Source organism: Bombus affinis, chromosome 5 (genome assembly GCF_024516045.1).
Source record: "Bombus affinis isolate iyBomAffi1 chromosome 5, iyBomAffi1.2, whole genome shotgun sequence".
In the NCBI taxonomy this organism is placed as follows: Eukaryota; Metazoa; Arthropoda; class Insecta; order Hymenoptera; family Apidae; genus Bombus; species Bombus affinis.
Genome location: NC_066348.1, coordinates 1,782,062 through 1,809,384, shown reverse-complemented (window position 1 = coordinate 1,809,384; position 27,323 = coordinate 1,782,062). Strand labels below are relative to the sequence as shown.

The window sequence follows — 27,323 nt, the reverse complement described above, 5'->3', positions numbered from 1 at the left end:
ATTTTCTTTTGTTTCTGCATAAAAAACAACGTTGGAAATTATTCTGCTATATAACATAAAGCATATATGCAAAATTTAATATAAAAATATGTATTCCAATTTTCCATATGTTTGTTATTTGTCTATAAAATTGTAGTTACAGGATTTTCAACTGATAACTTAAGTGAGAGAATAAAATTGAGAATAAAATATTTATATTAATCTTCTTTTTATTCAATTAATTAAAAGATTAAGAAATTTTGATTACGAATTAAAAAGCATACTCGTGGCAAAGCCCAGAATATTGTTTAGCTCAAATGAAACTAAAATTCATTACCTACGTCGAATTTAAGAAGGTTCTAGAATTTCCAATTCAGCTTATCCCCTCGTTTTCTACAATGAGATAGCTTGAAATTCATTATTAACCCTGTGGAATGTCGATCTAACCTTGAAATTTTAATCCAATGAATTTCCCTTCGACCTCGCGTGTAAAAGAATGCGATTCGCGTTCTATGACATAACCGGGGACACGATGTATGTATGGATCTACATGCTATTACGCCGTTCTGTTTGATAAGATGCCATTACATCCGACGACTGTGCTAAACTCGTATGATCTACGCTTAATCACATCTTTCGTCGATGAGTTTCATACGAATCTATTTTATATCGTTTATCTAGGCCATTTTAATATTACCGCTTTAGAATTATCTCTGAGTAATTCCATAATTAGTGTATCGAAAGTATACGATCAAATGCAATACAATCAGATTGATACTATATGCATGTGTATATATGCATACTTGCAATATTTATAATTACATTAATCACTTGTATGGGTTAGTAGCGACACAAAAGAATGAAAAAATTACATATAGTGTTCCGATGTTAATTTTTCTCTTGAAGAGATAATGATTGATTTTTTCATATCCTATCGTTATTCTTGAGATTATTATTTGGTCACGTTTTATTAAGATGTGTGATACATTCGTTTCGTACAAATTATTTTCAACTCGGTAAGACTGCAAATACGTATCGAACATCCTTGTGTTTTTGTATTAATTTTACTGCACGTCATAAAAAGCGCGTGTTTCAGTGTCATGGTTCATGACGCTAATGGTTCAACGAGACGGAAGAGAAATTTGCATAGCAAACAACGCGTAAAAAGAAGAATTCAAGTAAGCATGTGCTTGTCAGCAGGAAGTGGTGCAAAGTACATATTAGGTTTATAATGCATCGATAATTACATTTATGCTTGACAATAAACTAAAAAAAAAAAGATCAGCTTCTTTTTGCTTCCGCTATCCAATGAACAGAGTTTAATAGTTTAGTTTAGACGAGGAAAAGCTTTTCTATCCTGATAGTGAAATTCAGAGAAATCAGGGTTATATCATAACACTATTCAACAACACTAATAATGAAATACTTCATCGACATTTCATTAAAACCGATTCAGTAGTTAGTAAAAAATGGATCGGGGTTAGTAGTTTTCAATAAGGAAAGAAAAATTGAAGCAGCAAAATACGTACACAAGGCAGTATCTATTCGTACTTTGTACATACATACTTTGATGAAAATCTTTTTCAATACTACCGTTCGGGATTTGGAGTGATCGTCCGTTGATGACTCAGACAGCACATCTGCCTTTCTTGGCAAAGTCCGAATATCCTACCTGCCAAATTGTAACGTGCAATTGAAGCGTGCAAACGTGTGTCTAATGCTCTGTGACGCCGTGATCTAGTGTCGCCCATCCGTTGATAATGAATTGAAACAGACATAATCCAAGTGTTTCCTATCTTAGTAGTGAAAAAAATTACAACGCTCCTAATCTCTACGCGAATCATAGCCTCATAGCCTCTCGACTAGTTATTCAACTTGAATTAACTAGCTCGATGATGGCCCAAAAATCGTGACCAGGCTCGCTAGAGCAAAACCATAAGTGCACCGCGCTACCTCCTCCGTGACAGAAGAACAATATATCCCTCCTTACTATCGACACCAAAAACATTAAAAAGCGTAAACTCGAAACAGTTAAAACAAACGCAAAAATTTTGTCAGAACGAGCAGTCAACAAGCTGTGTTACTACCTTCAATAGATACGCAATACTAGAATCCACAAACGACTCCATGGACGTTGCTGATACACTAACTAACCAACATACACAAAAAAAATCCCCCCCCACCTATCTTCGTTGATGATGTCATCGATATACAAACAATGGTAGAGTCCATTGAGAAAGATATCAACAAAGAGGACTACAAATTAAAAATAAACAATAATCAAGTTAAAATTCTGCCGGCCAACCCAGACTCATATAGAAAGATAACAAAACTACTAAAAACCTTGAACGCCAACTTTCACACCTACCAACTTAAACAGGAAAGACCTTTTCGAGTGGTACTACGCAATATCCACTACTCGGCTAACTTAGACGAACTGAAGTTCGAACTTCTTAAACTTGGTCATGAAGTAGTTAACATCAGCAACATTAGACATAGGATCTTTAAAAACCCGTTATCCCTATTCTTCATCGACTTAAAACAAAAATCAAACAACAAACAAATATATAACATAAATCGATTAATGAACTCGGTAGTAAAAATCGAACCTCCTTTAATAAAAAAAGAGATAGTGGAATGTAAAAGATGACAAAGGTACAGTGACACGCAGAAATATTGCAACCATAATTTCCGCTGCCTCAAATGTGCAGGTACACACCCCGCTGATCAGTGCACTAAATCACCAGAAACCCCAGCGAAGTGCATTCACTACCAAGGAGTCAATCCTGCTAACTACAAAGGTTGCTCAGCCTACAAAACCTTGTACATAAATAAGTATCCTAAACCCAGAGCCAAAGAGATAACCAACCAAATACCCAGTCCTCCAAAATTCACTACTACTTCAATCTCCTATGCCCAAGCAGTACAAGGAAATCAAAATAATCTGAAAATCCATAGGGACCATTCCCAAAATAGTGTTCCCAATCCACAAAAAACGGACAACTTCTTTAGACTCGAAAAATTAATCGAAAAACAATCTGAACAAATAAACAACTTACTATCATTATTAACACTCATCATGGATAAACTAATACGCCCCGACGCAAAATAAAACCAAGACGCATAGCTCTTTGGAATTCCAACGGTCTAGCTCAACACAAATTCGAACTAGAACTCTTCCTAAAACAACAGTAAATCGACGTAATATTCATATCTGAAACCCACTTCACCGACAAAAACTATCTCAAAATAAACGACTATAACTTCTACCACACCCAACATTCCAGTGGAAAGGCCCACGGCGGCACCAGAATCATTATCAAATCCAGCATTAAGCATTACGAGCTTCTATCATTCCAGAAAGACTACCTCCAAGCCACAAACGTAGTAATAGAAGACTGCCATGGTACAACCACCACTTCAGCAGTATACTGCCCTTCTAGACACTCAATTGCTAAAGAAAACTTTGATAGCTTCCTTGACGCCCTAGGCAATAGATTCGTAGCTGGAGGAGACTATAACGTCAAACATACCCAATGGGACAGCAGACTTGTCACAGTAAGAGGCAAAAGCCTCTTGAAAAGCATAATCACCAACAACCACATATGAACCCACATACTGGCCCACTGACACTAACAAAATTCCTGATTTACTTAACTTCTTCATAACCAAAAATATCTCGCCTAGATATGTCCAAATCAACTCCTCGGCGGAACTCTCTTCTGACCATTCCCCCGTTATAGCAACAGTCAATTCAACAATTATCGAGAATCCACCTAATGCTTTTATTCATAACCAACTCATCAACTGGCAGATCTTTAGAGAAGTCTTTAATCACTCAACTTCAGCCTTAATTTCACTAAAAACAAATGAAGATATCAAAACAGCCACGGAATACTTAAACACGAGCATATAAACGCTATCCGCTCTTCCACACCTACTAAGACTTCTATTAGCAACCATGAATATCCCCATTACATATTAAAAACATCGCAGGAAAACGTAGACTAAGAAGAGTATGGCAGATAGATTACCGGATGACAAACGCAAACTAAACAACGCAACCAGGAAGTTAACCAAAATCATAAAAACATACAAAAATGACTGTTTTCAAAAATATCACGCCAATTTATCCCCCACTGCCGACTCCAACTACTCACTATGGAAGGCTTCCAGGAAACTCACGCGTCCCCCGCAAATAATCCCTTCAATTCGTTGTCCGCAAGGCGGATGGGCACGAAGCCCTAAAGAAAAAGCCAACCTGTTCGCTAAATACCTATCCAATGTATTTAAACCTCATTCCTCTAATATCGCCCCGGAAATAACAGAATACCTGTACTCTCTCTTCCAAATGTTTCCTCCTATTGAACCTTTCACTTCTCTAGAGGTTACAGAATTAATCCATCGTCTAAATCCCAGGAAAGCATCGGGGCATGACCAAATAAGTAATAAAGCAATCAAGGAACTACCCGTAAAAGGGATTGCATTCATCTCTTCAATCTTTAACGTAATTTTTCACTTTGAATGCTATCCCAAAACCTGGAAAACGTCACTGATTACTCTCATCCCTAAACCCGGAAAACCAATATATGAAACTAGCTCCTATCGCTCAGTTAGTCTTCTACCTACTTTGTCAAAACTATTCGAGAAGATGTTAACGATTCGACTCCTTCCACTCCTAGAGGATTTGAAATTCCCATACCGTAAAATCCATGGTAAGAAGGAAAACCCGGGAACGGAGAGTTAGTACATTTGTAAAGATCAGGCAAAGCTTCTTGAGAAAGTTTTAAAACTGTTTTCATCAGAGTGTCAGACTCTTCGTGTTATACTAAACAGTGCAAATATATTAACTGAACATAACATTATTCTGCATCTTAACTTGCTAGTGATTCTGTTCATGTATACTAAAGAGTGGAAATAAATCAGTTATACATAACATTACTCGCGATCTTTAATCTACCTTCACCTTGAGCATTAATAGTGTTCACGGTTCGCGATATCAAACGATCTGTTGCAATCTAACTGATCGTCACCTATATGAAAATTCGCAACAACTGTGTATATGCATATAATGATTAAGGGAGTATTCTAGTCTATAAATTTGAAAAAATCGAAAATTTTTTTTCATATTTCCAAAGTTTAGACATTCAAGAATATGCTCTTAAAAGGATTTTTTCAAAATTTCAATTATTTTATGAGTTACAGCCATTTCTGGGACGCGACATCTGCTCCGGTCCGACCGAAACAAATGAACAATAGAGTAATGTATTCAATAATGTATTTTTAATTCAATTGGAACGATGTTGGGTTCTGAAACCCAAAATAATAACGAATCGTTAAATTCGTTAATATGGACTTTTGCTCCGGAGCACATCCACGCAGGAACGCAGACAATTCAAATTTCCACTTTCCTCGCAGTATGTATTTTTTAACACTAAACCTACCGGCGCGGTTAAATTGACCGCTCTCGCGACTTCTACACAAATTTAACCATATTTAAACTTTATCATATCGCTTCATAATTTCTGACTTTTCCTAAAACATGCATACAGTATATTTTTCGAAAATTAATTTTAGTTTGCTCTTTTATTTTCTGAGAAAAATTTGTACTCTGTCTTGCCTACCGTGAGCGGTCATTTTGACTGCCCGACAAAATATGTTAGTTATTCTTAAAATAAATGCAATCAGTACAAAGAAAAGGCTATCTCAAGATCAGATGACAAACAAAATCAGTAATAACAAATAATAACAACTGTTACACCCGCTGTTATACAAAATAGCCATCAGCAGTCAAAACATATCAACTCAGATCCATAATAATCCTAAGGAACCGCCACAAAATTTAGCATTTTTTACAGTGTATTGTTACAAACATTTTAAAAGTCGAGAAGTTTCTTAGGGTTATTGCTCATTGCTATAAAACACGGGAAAAGCTTTCCCAACTCCACCCTCGAGTAATCGTTGGTGAAGAACGGTCAATACTCATCAATATTTTCGTTTAAATATCGCCGTCACAAATCATATTTTTACTTGTTATTGTCTTTTCGACTAGAATACATCTCGGTTTCTAAGTCGATTAGTCGACATCTAAATTTGTTATCTCTAAAACTCAGACAGAAAGCATCTTAGAGCGTTTTGTGTAAAGTTGTTATAAAAGGAAAAATAAAGCATATCAAATTTGACAATAATTTTGTATTCCATACATGGTATTATTCTGTGATAAATATTTACCCTAAAAATGTCAAGATTTTTCGAAAAAAAAATTATAAAAAAGAAAATAACGGACATAGAAGAAGACTGTTCAGTGTACGATGAACAAGAAACTTCAGCAACTGAAAACGGCATGGAAACACATGAAAAACTATTCACAACCGAATCAGAGTTGAATACCATAAATAAGCGTTTACGTAAGGGCAAAAAGGAAAAAAATTATCGTTGTCGGCAGAGAGTGAAACTGGGCCCAATGGAACAGTTTGGAAAGAAATAGATGCAAATCTCAAACCTGGCAATACATCAGTTCATAATATTTTTAGGGATATGCTAAACGGTAGATAATGAAAGGACAAGTAAAGACGGCCATTTTATCTTATCATTGATCGCCGTATAAGGTATTATATAATAAAATATACGGAAGAAGAAGTATTTAAAGTATTAGAGACTAAGAAGCAGCTAGATGCAACAAACCTAGATGCATTTATTGCTCTGCTATATGCCCACGGTGTATATCAGGCGAAATATTTAGATGTTTCATATTTGTGAAATAAAATTTGGTGACCTACATTTGTTTCAAAAACAATGAGGGGGAATGACTTTGCTGAAATTATGAGGTTTATACGATTTGATAAGATGAGCGAAAGAAGCCGACGTTTACGAACCAATAAATTTGCAATGGTATCTACAGTATGGGGCCAATTTATAGAGAATTCACAAAATTGTTATAAACCTATTGTATACATTACTTTTATATAAAGAATTGCGGTGGAAAAGTCATGCAATAAAACTATCAACATGTTCAGATTCATTACTACAAAAAATTTGTCAAGGTTAAGTAAAAAATTGTAAAGGTTACAAAATTACGAAAATTTGTTTAAAATGCGGGAAATATTTATGCGGCAAATGTACATTTGATAATAAGATAATTTGTAAAAAATGTAGCGAAATTGAATAGGATATATCTCTATATAAATAAAAATGTAATTCTATTTAAGTCTATAATTGAAGTTAAACAAAAGTAAATTTGGACGAAATTTTATGAAGGTTCATTATTTTATATACATTTAGTTATAAATTAACCATTATCTAAGTTAAATCATTACTTCTTTAATCACCGGTCATTTTGACCGCACACGGTAGGAATAGGTATACACAAAGTGTCGGTAGCTTTAGTGTTAATGAAGGTTTTATACCCATATTAAAAATCTTAAATGTCATGAGAATCACGATTGACCTGAAGCTCATGCGTTCGCAGTCAGGCAAAAGGAAGTTCGCATCGAGCACTCTGAACTCCGAGTTTCAGAGGTATCAAGGGAAGCCAGGACTGCTCGTCTCCATAAAAGAACTTCAGAGAATGAGCATTTTGAAGTAGAGGAAGGTTTCTTGTATAGAGCAGGAATCGCCGATTAAAAATATGTAAATATGCTGTACCATTCTATGAGTAAAATTGCCGGAAACTTGTCTCAAAACTTTAAACGCCTTTTTCTCGAAACTACTTCTTTCGAGTTGGCGTGCATGATATCTCAAGTTCTAATGAACCGATTTATTTGAAATTTGGTGTGAATGTTCTTTATACATTCCTCTATCACCTCAACCACGCTCAGATCAAAATTTTTAATTTTACTATTTTTAAAAAATTCAGAATTGCTAAGAAAACATGTCAAAAAGGAAAATTTTTTTCAAACGGCCACCATTTTGTGAAAAAATATATTTTTTACTTTTCCAAGGTTCATGCTAGCTGCATCTATACTAATTAAGAATCCGTTCGGCTTTTTTGCTTCACATAACCAGAAGGGTTGAAATCATGCACGCCAGAACACCCTTTTTTTGGACCCCCCCCCCCCCCCCACTTTGCCGGCTCATTCTTTTCAGTTAATTTTTTATGTAATCTTAAAATATCGATAAACAAATGATAAAAAATGAATACGACATTTTTCTTTAATACCGATAAGATATTTCGTATTTATTCTAAAATAATGTGTAAAATCGATTTTTATAAATTATTAACAACAGAAACACAGTCATGAGATAAAAAGTTATTTATTTTTTATATAAGACAAAGTTACTTCTACTATATTAATATTTGTTGTATAAAGTGAACGACGAGAAGGCTGGTTATCTATACACGTTCTCCTAATACGCAACAATCCAGTCTTTTCTTCCTAGAAAACTGATGGTCATAAAACGACGAGACACGTCTAGTACGGTGTCAACAAGCGAAACGGAAGTAAACAGAAAGAAATCGTTGCGGAAGCCCGTGAGGCAGCGTCGTGACTAAAATCGCTTTACGGTGAGGTCAATCGTATGAAGGTTAAGAGGTCTAAGCCCCTGAGGCGATCGATTCGCGACAGATGGAAATTTCCACTTTTGGGCTAATACCATCATTTGACCTATCTTCAAAGAAAAATCGTGCTATCTTAGCGCACGAATCGTGGCGCTTCGACAGAATTTCGTCATACTCTTCTTCATCTCTCTAATATTCAAATTGGCAATGGCGAATCGCCGAAAGATAGTAGATTATACAAATTTAAACTTCTTTGCGATATATAGTTCGCAATTCGCTCCGACTTCTCCTGATTAACGTCTAACTGATGTAAGAAAATCTGAGAACGAATAATAGAACGCGCCGAATAATAGAAACAATTAGAATTTTTAATAAGAAACAGGTTCGGTTGTGTTTGAGCAAGTAGAATAAGAATTGAAGAGATGGTAAATAAAATAAAATAAATAAGTTTGATATTATTTTTTAATTATTTTTAGCCTACTCTACTGTGTATACAAATAAAAATGAAGCTGAACATTGGACGATTATTAAATGTTTTTTGAAGATCAATATGTTTCAGGTCAATGAACTTGTCTCGCGATTGACTGAATGTAGAATTAAAAAGTTTCGTTTAAAAAATGAAAATCACTTTAAAATATCGATCAAACTTCTCTGGATAGGCAAAATTTGTATCAATTATAAAATGTTCCCCTTAAAGCAAATTACGTTCTACGTGAAACGTTTCTCCTAATGATAAATACAATAATTAAAAAAATAATCGTGCTTATATCGGACGTTATGCGCAAGACCATCACAATATTCGAAAAATAATATCTCTTTCTGATAACTTTTACTTCGTCTTAGTATAAAAATAAAAGCCAAAAGTAGAGCATTTTCTAAAATCACCCATATATAATTTCATAAAACACAATATTTTTTATTTAATTTTTCGTTACCGTCGTCCTAAGTTTCCCTTATTTTCACGTACTATCTTGCAGAAGATAAGTTAGTAATAGTTACCCATGGTAGTTTCTTATAAAATTATCAATAAATTCATCGTACTCTGTTATCAAAAAGTCGGTACATTATAAATAATTATTGCCTTCAGCAATGATACAAGTTGTAAACAGAAAACGTTCGTTCGATATTCAGTTGCCAATGAACGTCGACACGAGCTAGCCACGAGCCTGATCCCAGATAACTCGACGGATTTGTACGAATTACAAAAAGTCAACGGAGAATTTCGATGAGCAACGAAGAGTTGAGGAAAGGGGAACAGAAAGAGAAAAAGAGGAAGAAAGGGGCGGGTGTAAATCGATTCTCTTGTCAACGATGCTAGAATGTGTTTTTCTTGAGAAAACTCGATCATTCGAGGAGAAAGAAAAAATCAATGTTTCACATGCAAATTTCTATTATTGTGGCAAGCCATGGAGCAAAACGAGACGCTCCAACTTCCGCCTACCTCTTTGAGGTATTTCTGGCGCCGTAATATCCCTCAAAAATAAAATACGCTGAAACTCGAAAGTCAGATACCTCACAAATGTCCAAGATCCTCCTTCTAGAAAGAAATTTCTTGGCTATTAATATTTGTTACACGCGCACGCTAACAAACAGTTCAAAAATGGACATAACAGCAAATTCACATTATACTATATGGCATCTTAGACACCGAAATTACCGACATTACATTACATATTTACATACAATTACATATTTTACATTACTTTTGCTCGGAAAACGTAAGGTGAGTAATAAATTTTTCTTCAAGAAAAGATTTTAAATAAGATACCCAAAATTTTTTAATTTTTAACTTTTTAAAGAAACTGTAAGAAAATCAATCTACACTACAAATAACCTTAAAATATCTCAAACAATATTGCAAAGAATTTATTCAATTTTTTATAAAATCGAGAAAAAATATTCTTGAAATATACTTAATGCCAATTCGATAAGATAATAGAATGTTGTCGATTGTTACAAGATGAAAAAGGCTTTGTTAACCATTAGAAGATGGAATAGAGAAATATTTGAGTAATGTCACTAACCGCTTCAGCGTTAGAATTATAAAGAATTAATTTCGTTGTGAAACTGGAACGATCTGAAGGAAGAGAACTTTAAAATTGTAATTTAAAAGATTAATATATAAAATTTATTATTATATTTAAATAAAGTGATTAATATATGATATGCCTTCTTCCTCTACTTGACAAGCATACATAGATACATAAAACATACATCCGATACAATTACAATTTCGAACTCAAGATTTAATAATTCTGCCAACAGGATTCTTCGACGTAGTTCTGTGAAACGCGGCAATAGTTATCACAGCAAAAGGAAAGAAACGAGAGATCGTGCAAGAATCACGTGAGTCAGTCGATTATTTCACGAACACGTTGCGATCACGCGGGCTTGTCTGCGCGAGAAGCGTCTTGGCGGTCGCGATGTGACGGTAGTAAAAAGGTTTCACGGTCCGTTCAGAATCAACCAGGTCGAAGAACAAGATGGCTTGATAACTCGATAGGAACGTGTTGTTTCGCCCTCCTTTCACGATCGCCTCGAAAGTATCGCGACTTCTGATTAAATTCACTCGACACGCCAGTAGAGCCAATTAGATAGAAATATTGCCGCAATAACGCACGCGGCAATTAAAGATTTTCGCTATTCTAATTAACAGATATCGAGAGATACGCGCTACTGGCACTTACTTACTGGCAGTACATGTATACGGTAAATGTATACGTGTGTATGTCGTTATTTTGCAGAAAAAATGTGGAGGTATATACTTACGCGTACATTTTTGGTATTAGTATGTTTTCCTATTTTTCGTAATACACGTAACATGCGACTAATTGTTCGTTCATTCTGATACATTATACGCTCAATTACTTTCAATATTCTCCTATAATATGCATCAAACGATGTACGAACAATAAAAGTTTGTCTGGACTATGGAATCATGTGAGACCATATTTTATCGTCGCTCATTCGAACTGTCTGTCGGAATATCTCTTATGACATTATCTGAATGAAACTGCATTGAACTGGTACACCACGTGCAACCAAAATTATATTAATCAATCGAAGAAATGTCTGATTAATAACAATAAGAAAAATAAGAAAAAAATATAGTCACATATATCTAATTACACAGTTATTTATTTTATTAGAATTATTTAGCAATGCAATTTTTGAAATTTCAAGTAAAGCATAGTATGTAACTACGTTCTATTCTCTTTGATTCACTAATATTTCGCAGAAAAGTAGATAAATTTTTTTTGTTTGACACTTTTATTGTTACCACGAGACAGTTTTCTATGCTTCGTCGAATAATGCAATTATATAATTATTCAAATTTCCTTTAACATCGTATATGACAACATAACTACATTTGTGTTGAAACTTAAATCAATAATGGATCAATGGTGATCCTTGTTGACATTAGGAAAGCCACTACGAGATAGTTATTCGATCGAGCAGAAAAATATTCATACCTTATTTGAATCAGATTCTGCATAGTTAAGTGATAATTAAATGCAATTCTAATTAGCGAATAATAATAATAAAACATGTAGATCATAAATGGAAAGTAGCCCCGATATTTGCAATTTTAATCGGCTTTCTACAGAAAGATGAACAGTGTAAAAAATTTTTCTATTTGAATATTACTAAACTGTAATATGTAGAAGCTAATGGTGAGTTGAATATTCAAATTTCCTATAAATACGGAACATCCACACTCCACTAATCAGCGAACGAAGGAATCACCAAATTTTATACTTATAAAAAATAAATATTTCGAAGATAAAAATACCAAATCAAAATAAAAGCGATAATATAATAAAAACCGCATTGCGATTTTTGTGCAAATTTGTATTCAACTGTTTTCTATTTCTCAACCACAATGTTTACAAACATTAAAAGAAAAGTTTTTAATTTAACTTTCACAGTTTCCTCGAGAAGAAAGCTTCGATCATCCCATTCCAATTAACATTACCCTCTTCCACGCAAACTTTGCGTTTTCTATCGAGCTGTATTCAATGAATCGATTAAACCATCAAGAAATTACACAGCCCAAATTATACAGAATTCAAATTTGAATCGACAAAAACAGTAAAAAGAGCTTCTACCGAAGTTCGATAACGAACGATTCTAAGTTCCAAGAAACATCGAACCTCTTTCACTCTTCTCCTTTCCTAAACGAGATGTTTAAGTGTAACTTGGCTTCACCTCTCGTCAGCCACACGGAAAACAACGTCACATCCGGGCAACGAGTTCCAGATACGATCGATGTGTTGTTCCGAGGTTAAACGATATCAGATGTGTGTATCCTTCAAAGCAATATTCGTGTTTAAGGAATTCAAGAGTGACCGATATTTCGTTTTAAGCAACTTGGGCTAATAAACATGCGTACACCACAGTTAATAATTAAACCCCGCTATTTGGTCACAAAAAAAAAGATACAACGCGGAGGCGATGTTAACGAGAATCGAGAATTCGTAAGGTAGATCTCATCGCGACACGGTATTACGATTTACGGCGCATAGTGCAAATTCAGTTCAGTGAACTGTGCTTGGTACCATCTCTGACGTCAATGCAATTGTTTATGATAATTTATTCGATTGAGAATATTCGATCAACGCGGTATTTTCGATGGTGAGAAGAAGCGAGAAGAGAAGTAGATATTTAAAAATCACAAAATATAGTTAAGGTTTTAGACGTATAGATCTTTATAAAAATAATTGTAAGAATATTTTATTCTCATTTTGTGTAAAGAATATATTTAACGAAAGTACAAGAAAGAATTGGTCTTTTCGAACAAGATTTAACAACTTTGTGCCTCTCTCTTCGTTATAACCTACATAATTAGTTTGGCAAACTGAAAATAAGCCGACGGTTTTGTCTATTTATAACCACGACAGCCGTTTAGTAGCTAAATATAAATTTAATTTATTGGCGTGTTATTAATGTCTGTATATGGAAGCACAACGAAGCTCTATTTTAAACAGACCGAAGCATACGTACCACTTTTGTGTTCTTAATACATGCTGTTATTGCACTTTGATTTTTTTAGGGTATCTTGTTGTTCATCCTCTAGGAAATGAACAAACGTGACTTTTTCGCAGAATATCCTACGTTAAAAAAAAAACGAAACAAGCATATTCTATGAGTGAAAATAAGAGAAATATTGTGTATAAATATGAGCTCATAAATGTTTTATTTAAAAAGTATAACAGAGATGCGAAATGACAACCGATTGTCTTCCCTAAATATGATGGTTAAACGGTTACTGCGCCAGGAAAATTATAAGATTCAATAAAGCAAGCAAAAAGTTATTTTTAGAGGAACCTGGAACGCGAATTTGATTTGAGACACAAGCTCGTTTTATCTTCTTTTATCTCCGTTGCGATTGATTTGCACACTTATGTTAACCGAACAAGTTTAATCTATTTTTGCAAGTATTACAACCTTATAAATCCTTCAACTTTTTAAATTACTATAATAATGTCCTATAACAAAAACAACATCGTCTAATGCTGATACACTGTGTACATCTGTGTAATTATTTGCATTTACAAATACAAATCGATTTTGCTTGCGGTGGTGAACGAAAAATTGTTTAATGAGCAAGCATTACGAAAAGGACACCATAATTTTATAAAAGATACAATATAATATAAACAAAATTAAATGATACCAAAACCGTAAAGGATTTTTAATATAAAAGCTACAATATCCATATGTACTGTGATATTTATAAGAACTAAAATTAAACTGTTTTAAAAGTTATATATACATAACATAATATGCCGCATAAAATGATATATTACCTAAGTTGAGATATTATTAATTTAGATTTAAAATTTATTTAATAAATACTTAGCTTGTTATTTTTTTTAATAACGTATACTTAATTGAATTTTAACATAAATTGTCCACAGAAATATTTTCTCACTACAAACATGGTTAACAGCCGCGTCGAAAATGATTAAAAGCGCCTTTGAAGTTCGAGGGCTGATCTATTGTGACCAGAACTAAATCAGTTCACTTAAGAAGTAGCACGTGTCAATCACGTGAATACGTTCTATGTTCGCCGAATACCATTCAGGTTGTGACCCTCGACGGAGGGAAGGTTATACAAGTTGCTCACTTCCTTCGTTTAAGGAAATGACCTATTTTCATATAAATGTGCGTGCTAATTTCAATTTAATACAAAGGGGAGGTGAAGACCGGTCACTAATAAAACACGATCGATCAAACGAAACGTCGAATATTCACGCTCGTCAATAAATGCATATGTGATGAGTTCGCATACGCATTCATACAAATCTTTGAATGAAATAGTTTTAGGTACATCATTTTTAATGTCGATACTTCGTTTCTGGTTCCAACGTTCTATTAATTTGATGTAATCGAATTAAACATGAACTTAAAACATAAAAGAAGAAATAACTTATTCCTACATATCGGAACGATAAAATCACAGAAGTAATGAGATAGCATTGAACTATTTATAACACTTGCAAAGCTATCAACTTTCCCGTCTAAAATATGCATGGTCAAAATGAAAACAAATATAGTAATGATATTGCAATTTTAGAAAATCACGAATACCTTGCAACGGCATTAAAAATTTATAAAATTATGCAATATGTTATGATAATACAGGCTTGCTAAGTATTTATGAATTCAGTAAGTCAATTGAATTCAAGAGTTAATATTTACTTACTATATTTTTTAATAGATTATTTGTTGTTATGAATACAATTGTATAAAACGAATGCGATGAAAATGTAATTTTCTCTGGAAAATGTATAAAGAGGACAATAACCCTTAAAAGGTTGAATAAGGAATACTATCTTCCTTTATATATACATTTTATATTTAATATAATTTATATTTAAATATAAATGACAATTGTGAATAATTCACACCAGAAAGAAACTATTGTCATAAGAGGGTAGATTGAACTTTGGTTCCAATCTAGTTTCATTCAAAGTTCGTGTTATTATACGCAGGGGGTCTTGATAAACTTGCTGACCTATGATCACGGAAAATTTCGAAACTGTTACGGATATATCAATAAAAGAAATTAAAATAACTGATGAAGTTGATCTGAAACGAGTTTGAATAATTTAATGACATACATATGTACACTTGTTGAAGTAAAAGAACACATCTGATAATTAACATACATGTGCAAATTAATTTTTTGTTTATTTTAAGCCAGATTTGTATTTTAGTTTTCTATTCAAGATACATGTGTCATGTAGCATTTTCAAAATATAATGTAATTTACGATTCAAACAAGTAATATCAAAAACAAAATAAATCAATAAATTTAATTAAAGATTTGGATAAAAATGAAGAAGTTTATCAGTAAGTTGATTTTATTTTATGGATATTTATTTGAGCTCCACCTAGCTAGAAATATAGGGAACAAAATTGTTGATAATGAAGGGCGCTACTATATGAATAACAGTTAATAAGAAAATGCAAAATGCACCGCCAACATTCAAATGATAGAGTGTATATAACAACTTTTCGAAATTAATATATAAACAAAAGGTTAATTAATTCAATATAAAAATGTCATAGAATTGTCATTATTTAGCCTCGCTAAAAAGTAAATGAAATGAAAAAATCTAATTAATAAGGAACAAAAAGTACATATATAAATGAATGTAGTTTTACATTAACAAACCATAATAATAATGTGATTAATAATCTGCAAATATTTATGCAAATTTATATTTTCATGAACACAACTAAAGAGGAACAAAATTTATGCAATAATTTTCACTCATTAAATATCATAAGTACTATATTCTGGATATTTTACATATTTTTGCAACTAAAAAATAAATAACTACGATTAGATTCACCTTTTTCTAAACTCAACAAAATAAATCAATAAAAAAAGAGCAAAATGATATATCCGAATGCAACAAGTAACTGTTATCGCATAGTGCAACAAGATCCTGTCTGCTAGTTGAACAAAGGAGCATCATTATCTAAGTATATGAATAGTGCACGCGCGCCAGACGCGAACTAAAATCGGCTGTCCGCACAACCGCACCGACTCGAGGTTGATTTCTCAGGAAGAAAGCTGATATCCACGTGGATCCAATTTTGTCCGTAGATCGAGTTCCCGTCTCGCGAACTATGCATGCTTCGCGTCTAATATAATAATAGAGCGATAGAGACCGAGATAACCGCGTCATTCCACGTGTAACGCTTTAGTGTAACGGATTAAGTGATTCAATAAAGAGGCCGACTTTAATGAAATGTGACTTAATTGGAAGCGGACAGGAAGTTTAATTATTGGTGAAAGCGTTTTCGAATTATTAAGATTGCGTTTTCATATTTCATATAATTTATTTGCATAGTCTGACACTCTAGTGATTACATTCTATTCTACCTCGATTTATTTGAATCATTCTACAAAGTCAGCAAATACCAGAAGATGTAAACAAAATATTAATATTAAATTCGGTGGTTGTACCTCGACCTGCAAGTACGTCATTCACTCTGTCATTATAAATCTTCAAAACATCTAAAATTATCATACAAATTATCGTATACGTAAGAAACAGTCGGTTCAGTTTTTTTCCGAAATGTTTTTATACATTGATTACATACAAACCATTAACGTCACGTTATTATTCGTAACTTATATGTTTCCAATTAAGTTCAGACGTAATGATAACGTATTCGATAGTGCATTGCAATAGTCATCGATTGTTTCGCGCTATTGTTTCACTAATGACATTAAACACCGGTCATAAGATACGCTGGAATTTTCGCAAAAAATGTTGCGCTCCATTACAGAGTATCCGCATTGTCCAGTGGCAACAACGATACCTTAGAATCGGCACGTGATCGTGCGTGCGCAATCGTGCAATTTAGTACGCAAGTGTATGCGATTTTATCAGATATTCTGGAAACCATGCGAATTGAAGAGCTTCGACAAAGTAAATATATACATTCATACACATTTCAAGAAGATAATAAGTTTGATAGAACAATAAAAAAAAATTACTTATCATTAATAGAAGATAACGAATAGAATTTATCAAAATATATTTTTAAAAATCAATTAAAGATATGCAAATACAATGAAAAAGAAGTCATATAAAGAAAAACAAAAATAGCAATTATTGTACACAATTTTGTCTCCAAATATTTTATTGTATTTGTTGTAATAAAAAAATTTTGTTACATTGGCAAATAAAGTGTTTATTCACAAGAGAGATTGAAAGATTCATATTATACATATTAGTACTGAACAAACATCGAGAACGAAATTAAAGAGTCACGAATACTCATTTCCTACTTAAGTAGCATCGTGTTTAATGTAAAAAGTAAATAAAATATGAAATTTTAAAAGAAAAGAAAATATCATTGCAAAGAAAAACAAGGGTTACTATTTGTTTTTATCTGTATAATACTTTAAAATTTCATTTTCCGTCCCAAATGTAAATCTCTTCTAAAGATATTCATCTTTTTATTCGGTTATGCTTTTTATGACGTATATATCGATTTAGAATCTAGAGTATTCTAGAGTAACTAGAACCAAAGGCGAATGTACTCACATTTATTAACGCCGAATGTAATATCGGTGAATTGTACGCTATGAAGAACATTATGAGGAATAGTAGGAGGATTCGTCGGTGCAAAGTCCGGGTCATCGATATCGAAGGACACGTTTTCCTCAAATTCCGTCATTCTGTTCTCCATAATTTTGAAAACACGCAACGAACGTTGAACACCAGAAACCTTTAACAGAAAAGAAATTAACATATATACGGTTTCAAACTAAATATTATTATTATTATAATATTATAATTTGTGATAAATAATGAATGTATATCAACGATTTTTATTTGATTATACATGTTGCAATAAGCAATCTATTCTTTGATTAATAACGGTAACCTTAGCTTGCCAGATACATATTTAAATTATACAGAAACTTATGAAATTACAAGCATTCACCTAAAATGGATTATACATTATAAAGGAATTTCCGAAAATGTTTTAAAGGCACACTATTGAAATACCCCGACGCTTTAATATATATATGTAGATACGTATATATGTATATGTATTATGAATAGTAACGCAAGGTCAGTCCCAGAGCAGGCTTACATTATTAATTGCTTTCCTTTTAAATAAAATATCAAAAAGTGTCATTACAATATGAATCAACATACGTATCACATCGATAATGAATGAAGCCATGATCGATATTACTCTTGAGAAAAAGAGAGAGAGAAACCTATTCGAACAATCTTATTCGGCAAGTTATCTAATTTACATTTATAGTATCTTGATTAAAACGTAATAGCTTGCGTAAAGAATAATAAATGATCTTTCGAACGGAAGGTATATCAGTTCAAATAATAGAATACTTTTCTTTCTGCATCTAATGAAAATGTAAAACTGAACTATCGAATAACACAAATGCAAAAAAATTAATTTCTTCTCGATAAATAGATCAATTTAAAAACAGTGCAGTGACGGGATATTTGGAACTACAAGTGTATCCTTGCAAACATTTACATCACAATAAATCATATAATTTACAAGTAGATTTATCGTTTGCAAATACATATAGCATTAAATGTGTGTTTAATGACAATCACGGTTAATCATAGTGATAAATGAATTTGACTTTCGCGAAACTATTACTGTTCAAGAAATTGATCTTTTGATTCGTAGAATTAAAGAAAACAATAAACAAAAATAAAAAAGTAGAGAGGAAGTTTTAAAACGAAAGGTAAGATGAAACGTTTAAATTTTCAAGTAAACAATAACCCATGTACATTGTAATCGATAACATTAGTAGATTCGACGATAAAGCAGAACAAAAGTAGCACTTCAATGCAACAATCTGCTTCGTACATATTATATACGTAACTTTATATGTATTATAACTTCGTTTAGATTCTTTCTTTCGTGACAAATGCTGTTTAAATGGTTTTGAAATTCTCTAATATCTTTATGACGCAATATAATAATATACAATGAATGATTAATTGCAAAATTATAACACTATCTTGTTCTTCAACAATTTGATAGTTCCCTAATAATATATTTTTTTAATGTTACAAAAGTACAATTTATAAAATAAAATTCTTATAATTAATAGTTATTCATAATCTTACAATGTTAATATTAATTAATTTTTACATAACAATTTAAACAAATAGTGTGCACCTTCGTAAAATAATACATGTCTTCGAATAATCAAAAGACAATTATAACACTTTATCTTGAATAACACATTCAATAGTAGACACAGGTATCGACTGAATTACAACGTATCAGAAAAAATGCTTACAATTAAAGACGTTAATCGTGTCATTGAAGAAATAAAAAAAAATTGCAGAAGAATATATCAAGAAGAAAGAATAAAGCATACAATTAAAAAATATTTAAGTGTTACTGAGGAGCTTAATTTAATATACATAACGTGATACTTCTAAATATCATTGGAAAATATTTATGAAATATTTATTATTGAAAGTTCAATAAAATGTTATGTAAAAAAACATCATATGCTGTATCGATATATTCTCCATGTTTTGCATGACTTAATATTTTGTGTTTCTGTATAGATCAATCAATGAACAATAAGCTAAAAAATTAATTTAATAACACATTCTTATATGGAAATGTATAAATAATAAGTAAAACTTAAGACCGCACAATAGAGATATCGAATTGAAACATTGAAACACATATGAAATCTTTACGGTAAGTGAGTCATGTAAACTTGAATCTATTCTATTATTTATACAACCTATTGATTCCTTTAAAGTTTCACAATTCGTTGACACTAAATTTTCGAATACTTCCGCGATAGAAAAAACGATGCATACTTTTACAAACCGTACGAACCGATGGTTGATGGTTGACTGACAACAGTGACAACGTTTCAATTTGAAGATTCAAATCTCTACCATTTACTACGTCTGTGCCTCTACTATATCGGTATCGATAATGTCGCATGTGACATGAATATGGTAAGGGGGTCAGAATCCTCAAATGAGAAACACAAAAAAGCATTAATTGAGGTTATTATATATTTTTTAATCTGTAAGTATTTATTTAATCTACATAACTTTAAGTAACTCTAAAAAGGAATGAGGAATGATTAAATTAGTAACAGGAATTTGTCAGATATATCTTTAAATATTTTCAATTTGAACTTACGATTTCGAAGTTTTGAATTTTGTCGAATTTTTGTATTAACAAAATTAAATAGAAGTAATTCAATATAAATAAACGGTATTCTCTTAAAAAAAATTGCGTATTTGGTACAAACTTTTATAATTTTAGTACATGATTAGCACATTGCTAAGACAATTAAACAAATAAAACTTAGATAAAGACTGATTTTATCTTTTAGATCTTATAACAAAAGTGAATTTACTTTATATATTTTTACAAATCACCTGCATTCTATAACTTATGCATTTATAATTATCATAAATGCTTAAACATCCGTAATTTGATCACTAGTATATAATATAATTCAAAAAGAAAGATTTTTAATAGGCTTCTTAATCAGCTCCGTGTTATAACAAAAATTCATTTATAAAATAAATAATTTTTAATATTTTATTAAGATTTATCAGATTTACCTAAAGTCTGTTACCTGAATGCTAAAAATAAAGGACGCAAATACTAAGAATGCTAACTAATTTGCTATACTAAAAAACTTCCTTGATATATGTAGATATAAGGTATGATATACAGTGAATTATATATATTTCTATATTATCATTAAAAATAACATCAAACCACATAAACATATTTCTTAAGTTTAATAATTCACAATTCATTATCAATTAATACAATTTGTATGGGAGTAAAAGTAAATCAATAAAAAATATATGAGCAAGTTTCACGTACAAATACATCAAACATTTTAATAAGATTTTGGAAGCTATATTAAAATATTAAATATACTTAAAAATGTATATATTACATAATAATGTGTTCCAAAAATCAATGATTAAAAATAAGTATTCTTTGTCTTTATGATTTTTAGCTTAAAAAGCAATTGTATAAACAGTGTAATAGTGTTTACAATGTATCGAGATTGTAAAACCTATCAAGCATCAAGTTTTATATATTACAGTGTTTGAATGAACGAATTTATACAGTTCCTAATTTAGATCATAAAAGATTCTTATAATATAATATAGTGATTAAAAAAATATATAACACTTGTATACCTTGTATATTCATAACAGTATCTTGAATTACACATAATCTACTTCACTACAATATCTTGAAGAATGTTTAATCTTTGTACAATGTCTAATATTTGATGCAGCAAATACTATATGTTCATGTATTGTGCAATAAAACATTAATTCTCTATTCATCATCTTCCATTAATATATTGTTCTAAATCCTATATAAAACATAAATAATAAACACAGTAACTCTTTATGCATATCGTTATGAATTAATGAATATACATACTAGGATTTGGAGGCGGACATAATCTATACATATCTGGCGAAATAAGTTGTGGTGAAAATGATCTTAATGGGCCGATCATATGCCTAGTTCCTCCAAAATCTGCATTCTAATAGAAACCAAGGAGAAATCCAACCAATTATAGGAAGAAAATGCTAACAATGAACAAAATTTAATGTCAGAAAAGTTATATTCCACATATAACTTGAATACTTACTCAATAATAAACAGGAACAGGAATCTGGTTGATATAATGTGATGAAGATACCCTCTGTTTTGTAGACATATCTCTTTCTTTTCTTTTTTAGGACTGTTCTCTCAATCTTTCTCAATACAGACTTTCACTTATGAATGACCTGTTGTATCAATATCTGTAACATTTAGTTTTTAAGAAACATGACATTCCTTGTTTTGTTACATGTCTTGTTATATACCTGTGATTAGACTCTCTGGTCCATGATCTTTACCCTTACTCTTTTAAATGTGAATGACCCAATGATCTTTTCTTTCTTGCAAATGCTCTTCCTTTGCACTGTGCTATTGACTATGTCGCCTAACTTCTTCTTCATTCTGTTTATTTCTATCTTCAGTGAAATCTCTTTCCCTAAATAAACTATGCAACAATTTAATAAAACTGGAAAATAAATATATTAAACAAATACACAAGACTGTAACAAATAATTTGTATCTATCATTTGTGCAACTATTCTTGTCATCATGTTTTGAATCTAAAAGAATACTTAAGAAAATCTAGTTTTTAAATATTTGTTTATATATTACAATTAATATTTGGTATTTAATGTTTTAATACACAATATTATAATTTAAAATCCATTTTGTATTTCACCAAATAGTAAATTTATTTATATGTACATTTATAGGTTATATCTGTAATTTTATATAAATAAATAATTAAATATAAATGATCATATTAATATATAATAGATAATTAGCAAGTGCTAAGTTTTTGTCGTCTTTAAAGTACTGCCAAATGATATGAAACATAACATACTTGAAGTTAATTAGTATACAAATGCTATAATAAACATATGTTATACAAATTTTGTACCCATCTTTATTTTGCGGCCACTATATAGCAATACTGACTGAATTTCGCTTTAATGGAAATAAAATTATTGCTTTTTTTTATTCCAATCTAATTATAACAGTTTTCAACGCATAGAATCAAAAAATGCAAGTATTAACTTTAGAAATCCAGAGGTTTCAAAGTTATGCATATGCAAAGTTGAGGGTTTTTAACGTATTTGACAATTTATTTTGACGCCATGTTGGCTTTTATCCACGATTCGTCCAATGAGTGCAATCGCTGACTATAATACACGTGGGTGGCAGCCACTTAGGCGGGATAAGTCAAATTAGAGAAGATATTTTTTCTCTAGTCAAATGTTTTTCTAGATGATTTGTCTTTTAGCCTAATAACAGTTATGGTGAACTTGCTGCGAAAGATGTAGCCATAAAACAGTAAATCACAGCATGAAAATTGCAGGTGAGTACTGAATTAGATTGGTAATAGTTATAAAATTCCAAGGACCGTAAGGCGACCGGCTATGTTAATATATTAATTTTCGCCAAAGTTCATGCATAGTACGCGTCAATACTTTAATGACAGCCAGCGACGATATCCATGCTCGAAAAATAAAAGCAAATTAACGACCGGAAAAAGGTCCGATTTTTGTGGCATTGTTTCTCTCGCAAAAACAAAATCGATGTCATGAAATTGATAATTGAGACAATTTGGAGGCAGTATTTCTTCAAACGAGAAAAATTCAATGTTCATTTGTGTGGAAGCAATATGGCATCAAAGTAAGCTGTCAAATATGATAAAAACGCTTTATATACGCATAACTTTTGAACCGCAGGATTTCTAAAATTAAGACTTCCATTTTCATTCTACACACTGAAAATTATTAAATAGCAATTTATTTATTCATTTTCGAATTCGCTTGTTTTCTAGAAATTGGACATGTTGTTTTCCACAATATGAATCACACTCTAACGCGTATAAAATGTTACCTTCGAGAAAAAAGATCATCTTTATAATTTATAAATAAAATAACGACAAAAAATTAAAATTTTTAATATTAAACAAATCATGTAAATTTTCATTATTTATTACAACAATTGTACGATGTTCTACAATTTTTTCTGTTGTAACTGATGCACTTTTTACTTCTTCTTTTTCAAATATAGGTTTGAATCTCCCCCTATGGTTAAATAAATTTATTTATAAATAGAAAATCTAGAGTAGATGCATATAAAGGTTTGGTCAATGGCAAGGGTTAAAGCCATCCTGAAGAGGCCCTTACAATGCTATAGAGCTGGAACATGTGAGAGCGACCTGCGGATCTATGGTAGACCGGGGACAGCTATGCTACAGGTGCGGAGGCACCGATCATCAGGCTCTGTGAGTTGCTCAGTGCGCCCACCACTCACAGAATGGGAGGGGCCCCATGCGTTCCGCCGAAAACTAAAAGAACAAGCCGGATTCGGGAGCCTGCTGCAGACAGGAGACAGGGTGACAATGCGAGAGACCTATCGCAAGAAGAGGACAGAATCACGAGTGTGGCAGATGGTCGGCGGGAGGCCATGGATATGAACTTGGTAAAGTAGATTCATGCGGCTGCTCCAGACCAACTTGGGGCGATCGAAACGAGCATAAGATCTGCTTTTCCAGACAATAATAGAGAGCAGGGTTGCCCTGATAGCCGTTGCAATGATAGCCGAGATTGTATGCTAGACATCCTTAACTGGGTCGGAGACCTGGATGTTTTGGTCGCTATGACGTGGACGTCAGTATCGGGTACGCCCATCGTAGGGATCCTGCTCGAGCAGGACAAGGGGTATGCCGCGATCGAGTAGGCTGGGATGGTGATGATGGGCGTATATGTCTCCACGAACAGTGGCCTGGTTGCGTTTGAGGAATTCCTGGACGGGGTTAGGTTGGGGTTAGTTTGGCGATTGCATGAAACGATACCTTTCACGTCAGGTCTTCGTTCTGGGAGACTTTAATGCTCACTCCTCGCAATGGGGCAACACAAGGATGGATACTCGTGGCCGGGTGCTGTCAGACTGGGCTGCGGGCCATGGGCTCCTTTTACTTAACAGAGGCTCGGGTCCGTAGGCGTTTCCAGAGATTCCGCCGTCGGTGGCTTCATGACGAGGAAGAGAAATCCCTCTGCTACAAGGGATATAGAGGAAAGCAACGCATATTACAGGGGAGGATCAAGATTGCTAAAGCCCGATCCTGTATGGACCTCGGCCAGTTAGTTGAATCCGACCCGTGGGGTTGGCCGTACAGGATGGTGATGAAGAAACTGCGGCCAAAGGCTCCACCGCTGACGGCAGATATGGATTTGGTATTGCTGGAGGAGGTCATTCGCACATTGTTCCTGCCACAGAATAGCCTGGGACTTCCTAGACTTTGACAATGGAGTGGAGGGAGGAACTAGGGATTGCGGAGGAGGAGATGCTGGATGCGACGAGCAGGATAGCCTCCCGCGTCGTGGCGCCAGGCCCAAACAGAGTCGCGGGACGGATATGGGCGGAGACGATAGCCCCCAGACTATGTCACTTATTTGCACGGTATTTGAGGGAAGGAGTCTACCCTCGGATATGGCGCATGGCGAGGCTGGTCCTGCTTCGGAAGGAGGGACAACCGACGGACTCGCCGTCCGCGTATCATCCGATGTGCCTACTAGATGAAGTGGGCAAACTCTTCGAAAGAGTCTTTGCCGTCCGTCTGGAGGCCCACATGTCAGGGCGAGTGCCCTTGGCACGAAAGCCAGTACAGCTTTGGACGGAGCCGCTCGACGGTGGATGCGGTGAACCGGGTGCGGGAGATGTCACGGGCCATGGTTTCTCGGGATGGGGTAGCGCTTGCAGTCTCTTTAGGTATAGTCAATGCATTCAAAACCATACTCTGGGACGGGATATTGGAGACCCTTGAATTTTTTGAGGTACCTCCCTATGTTATTCGTATCATACGGGCCTACCTGAGCGACAGATGGGTCGGCTACACTAGCAAGGATGGAGAAGGGCGGTGGCCCGTTGAGCGCGAGGTTCCGCAGGGTTTGGTTTTGGGACCGATTCTGTGAATCAGCTGATTCATCGGCTACAACGCGGTGTTTCACTGTCCCATGCCCACAGACTCAGGCATAGTGTGTTACGCGGACGACACTCTGGTCATGGTCTGAGGTTGCGGGTGGCACGAGACGTTGCGCCTCGGCGAAGTCGCAACGGCCTACGCGATACGTACTGTGCGCGGATTGGGCCTAAGGGTCTCCCCTGCGAAGTCGGAGGCCATCTGATTTTACGATAAGAGCAGGCGAGGGACTCCTTCGCCCGGTCTGAGCATAGACATGGCAGGGAAAGTTGTCGAGGATGAAGTATCTGGGTCTCATGATCGACAACCAGTGGACGTTCGGGCTGCACTTCGACTCCCTGATACCAAGTGTGTTGGCAGCGGCCAACGCTTTGTGCGGTCTGCTGCCGAACATCGGCGGAGTCGCGATGCGTCGACTATACGAGGGCGTCGTTCGATTCCGAGTGATGACGTAGGCAGGCCATCGTGGAGTTTTAGTCGTTAAGAGTCCGACACTACTCTGCTGCTGCCCGCAGCGGCAGAGTATCCATGAGTATTTCTCCACGCATAAAAATAAAAGGTAAAACATGGGAAGGTCGGGTGATCAATTCAACCACTGTTGAGAAACGCTAAGTTGGTATGACCGCTAGTTCCTATAAGCTAAGTTGATACGACTTCTAACGACGCTCCTTTGTCTTAGAAGTCGATCACGTGTTAATTGCCTAAGCGTATCCGGCGTGTTCAGACGTTTTTTGTACGAGGAGGTGAAATACAAAGTGCAATATTCAATCTGCGTGAATCAATTGAATATCAATCCCAATCTATATTTAATAACAACCACCTCTATTATCCTAACCGAAATAGGGCATCGATCATTTCGTGGTGTCGATTCTATAATCGTAACGGAAATTTACGATTCCCGCTGGCGCGCTTCCTCGCGGTCGCGTCTCTCCGCGAACAGTCGAACAATTTGTTTACTCATTTTAATCAGAAAAGTCTTACAAATAGTTGTAGGGAGAGGGCTAAATAGTCTTTAAAAAGCGAGTCTCTTTCGTTTACTTAAATGTTTTATGTGATGAAGGTGACCGAAATCTCGGATCTAGACCTGTTGTCGTTTTCTGGACGAATGACTAAAACCGATCATCAGCGGATCGATGTTGGGGAATGTTCAGGTTATCGGCGCTAGGTCCGCCGCGAATGCCTATGCCTGATACGGGTCCTCAATACAGGCTTCTGCGTCTTATTGCCTACATAGTAAAAGTTAGT

At 33.9% G+C, this 27,323-nt stretch overlaps 1 protein-coding gene and 1 long non-coding RNA gene across 6 annotated transcripts in view; one reads left to right on the top strand and one right to left on the bottom strand.

Annotated features, from left to right (window-relative positions):
* LOC126916162 (protein pinocchio) overlaps positions 1–22,756 on the bottom strand; it is a 58,148-nt gene extending 35,392 nt beyond the window's left edge. For 2 of the 5 annotated variants that reach the window (XM_050721654.1, XM_050721655.1), the window contains exons 1-2: positions 19,679–19,711; positions 18,052–18,235 (exon numbers count right to left, since the gene is read on the bottom strand). In XM_050721654.1, the coding sequence (XP_050577611.1) occupies positions 18,052–18,235; positions 19,679–19,696 (202 nt within the window). In that variant the 5' untranslated portion in view covers positions 19,697–19,711. Of the gene's footprint in view, positions 1–18,051; positions 18,236–19,678; positions 19,712–20,264; positions 20,445–22,172; positions 22,312–22,389 lie in introns of those variants that run through there. The other 3 variants (XM_050721657.1, XM_050721658.1, XM_050721656.1) reach the window with 3 other exon arrangements.
* LOC126916180 (uncharacterized) lies at positions 20,466–26,846 on the top strand. Its single transcript, XR_007710474.1, has 3 exons — positions 20,466–20,560; positions 24,167–24,577; positions 24,651–26,846. It is a non-coding gene; the product is annotated as an uncharacterized LOC126916180 (long non-coding RNA).
* Positions 26,847–27,323: the final 477 nt, after the last annotated feature.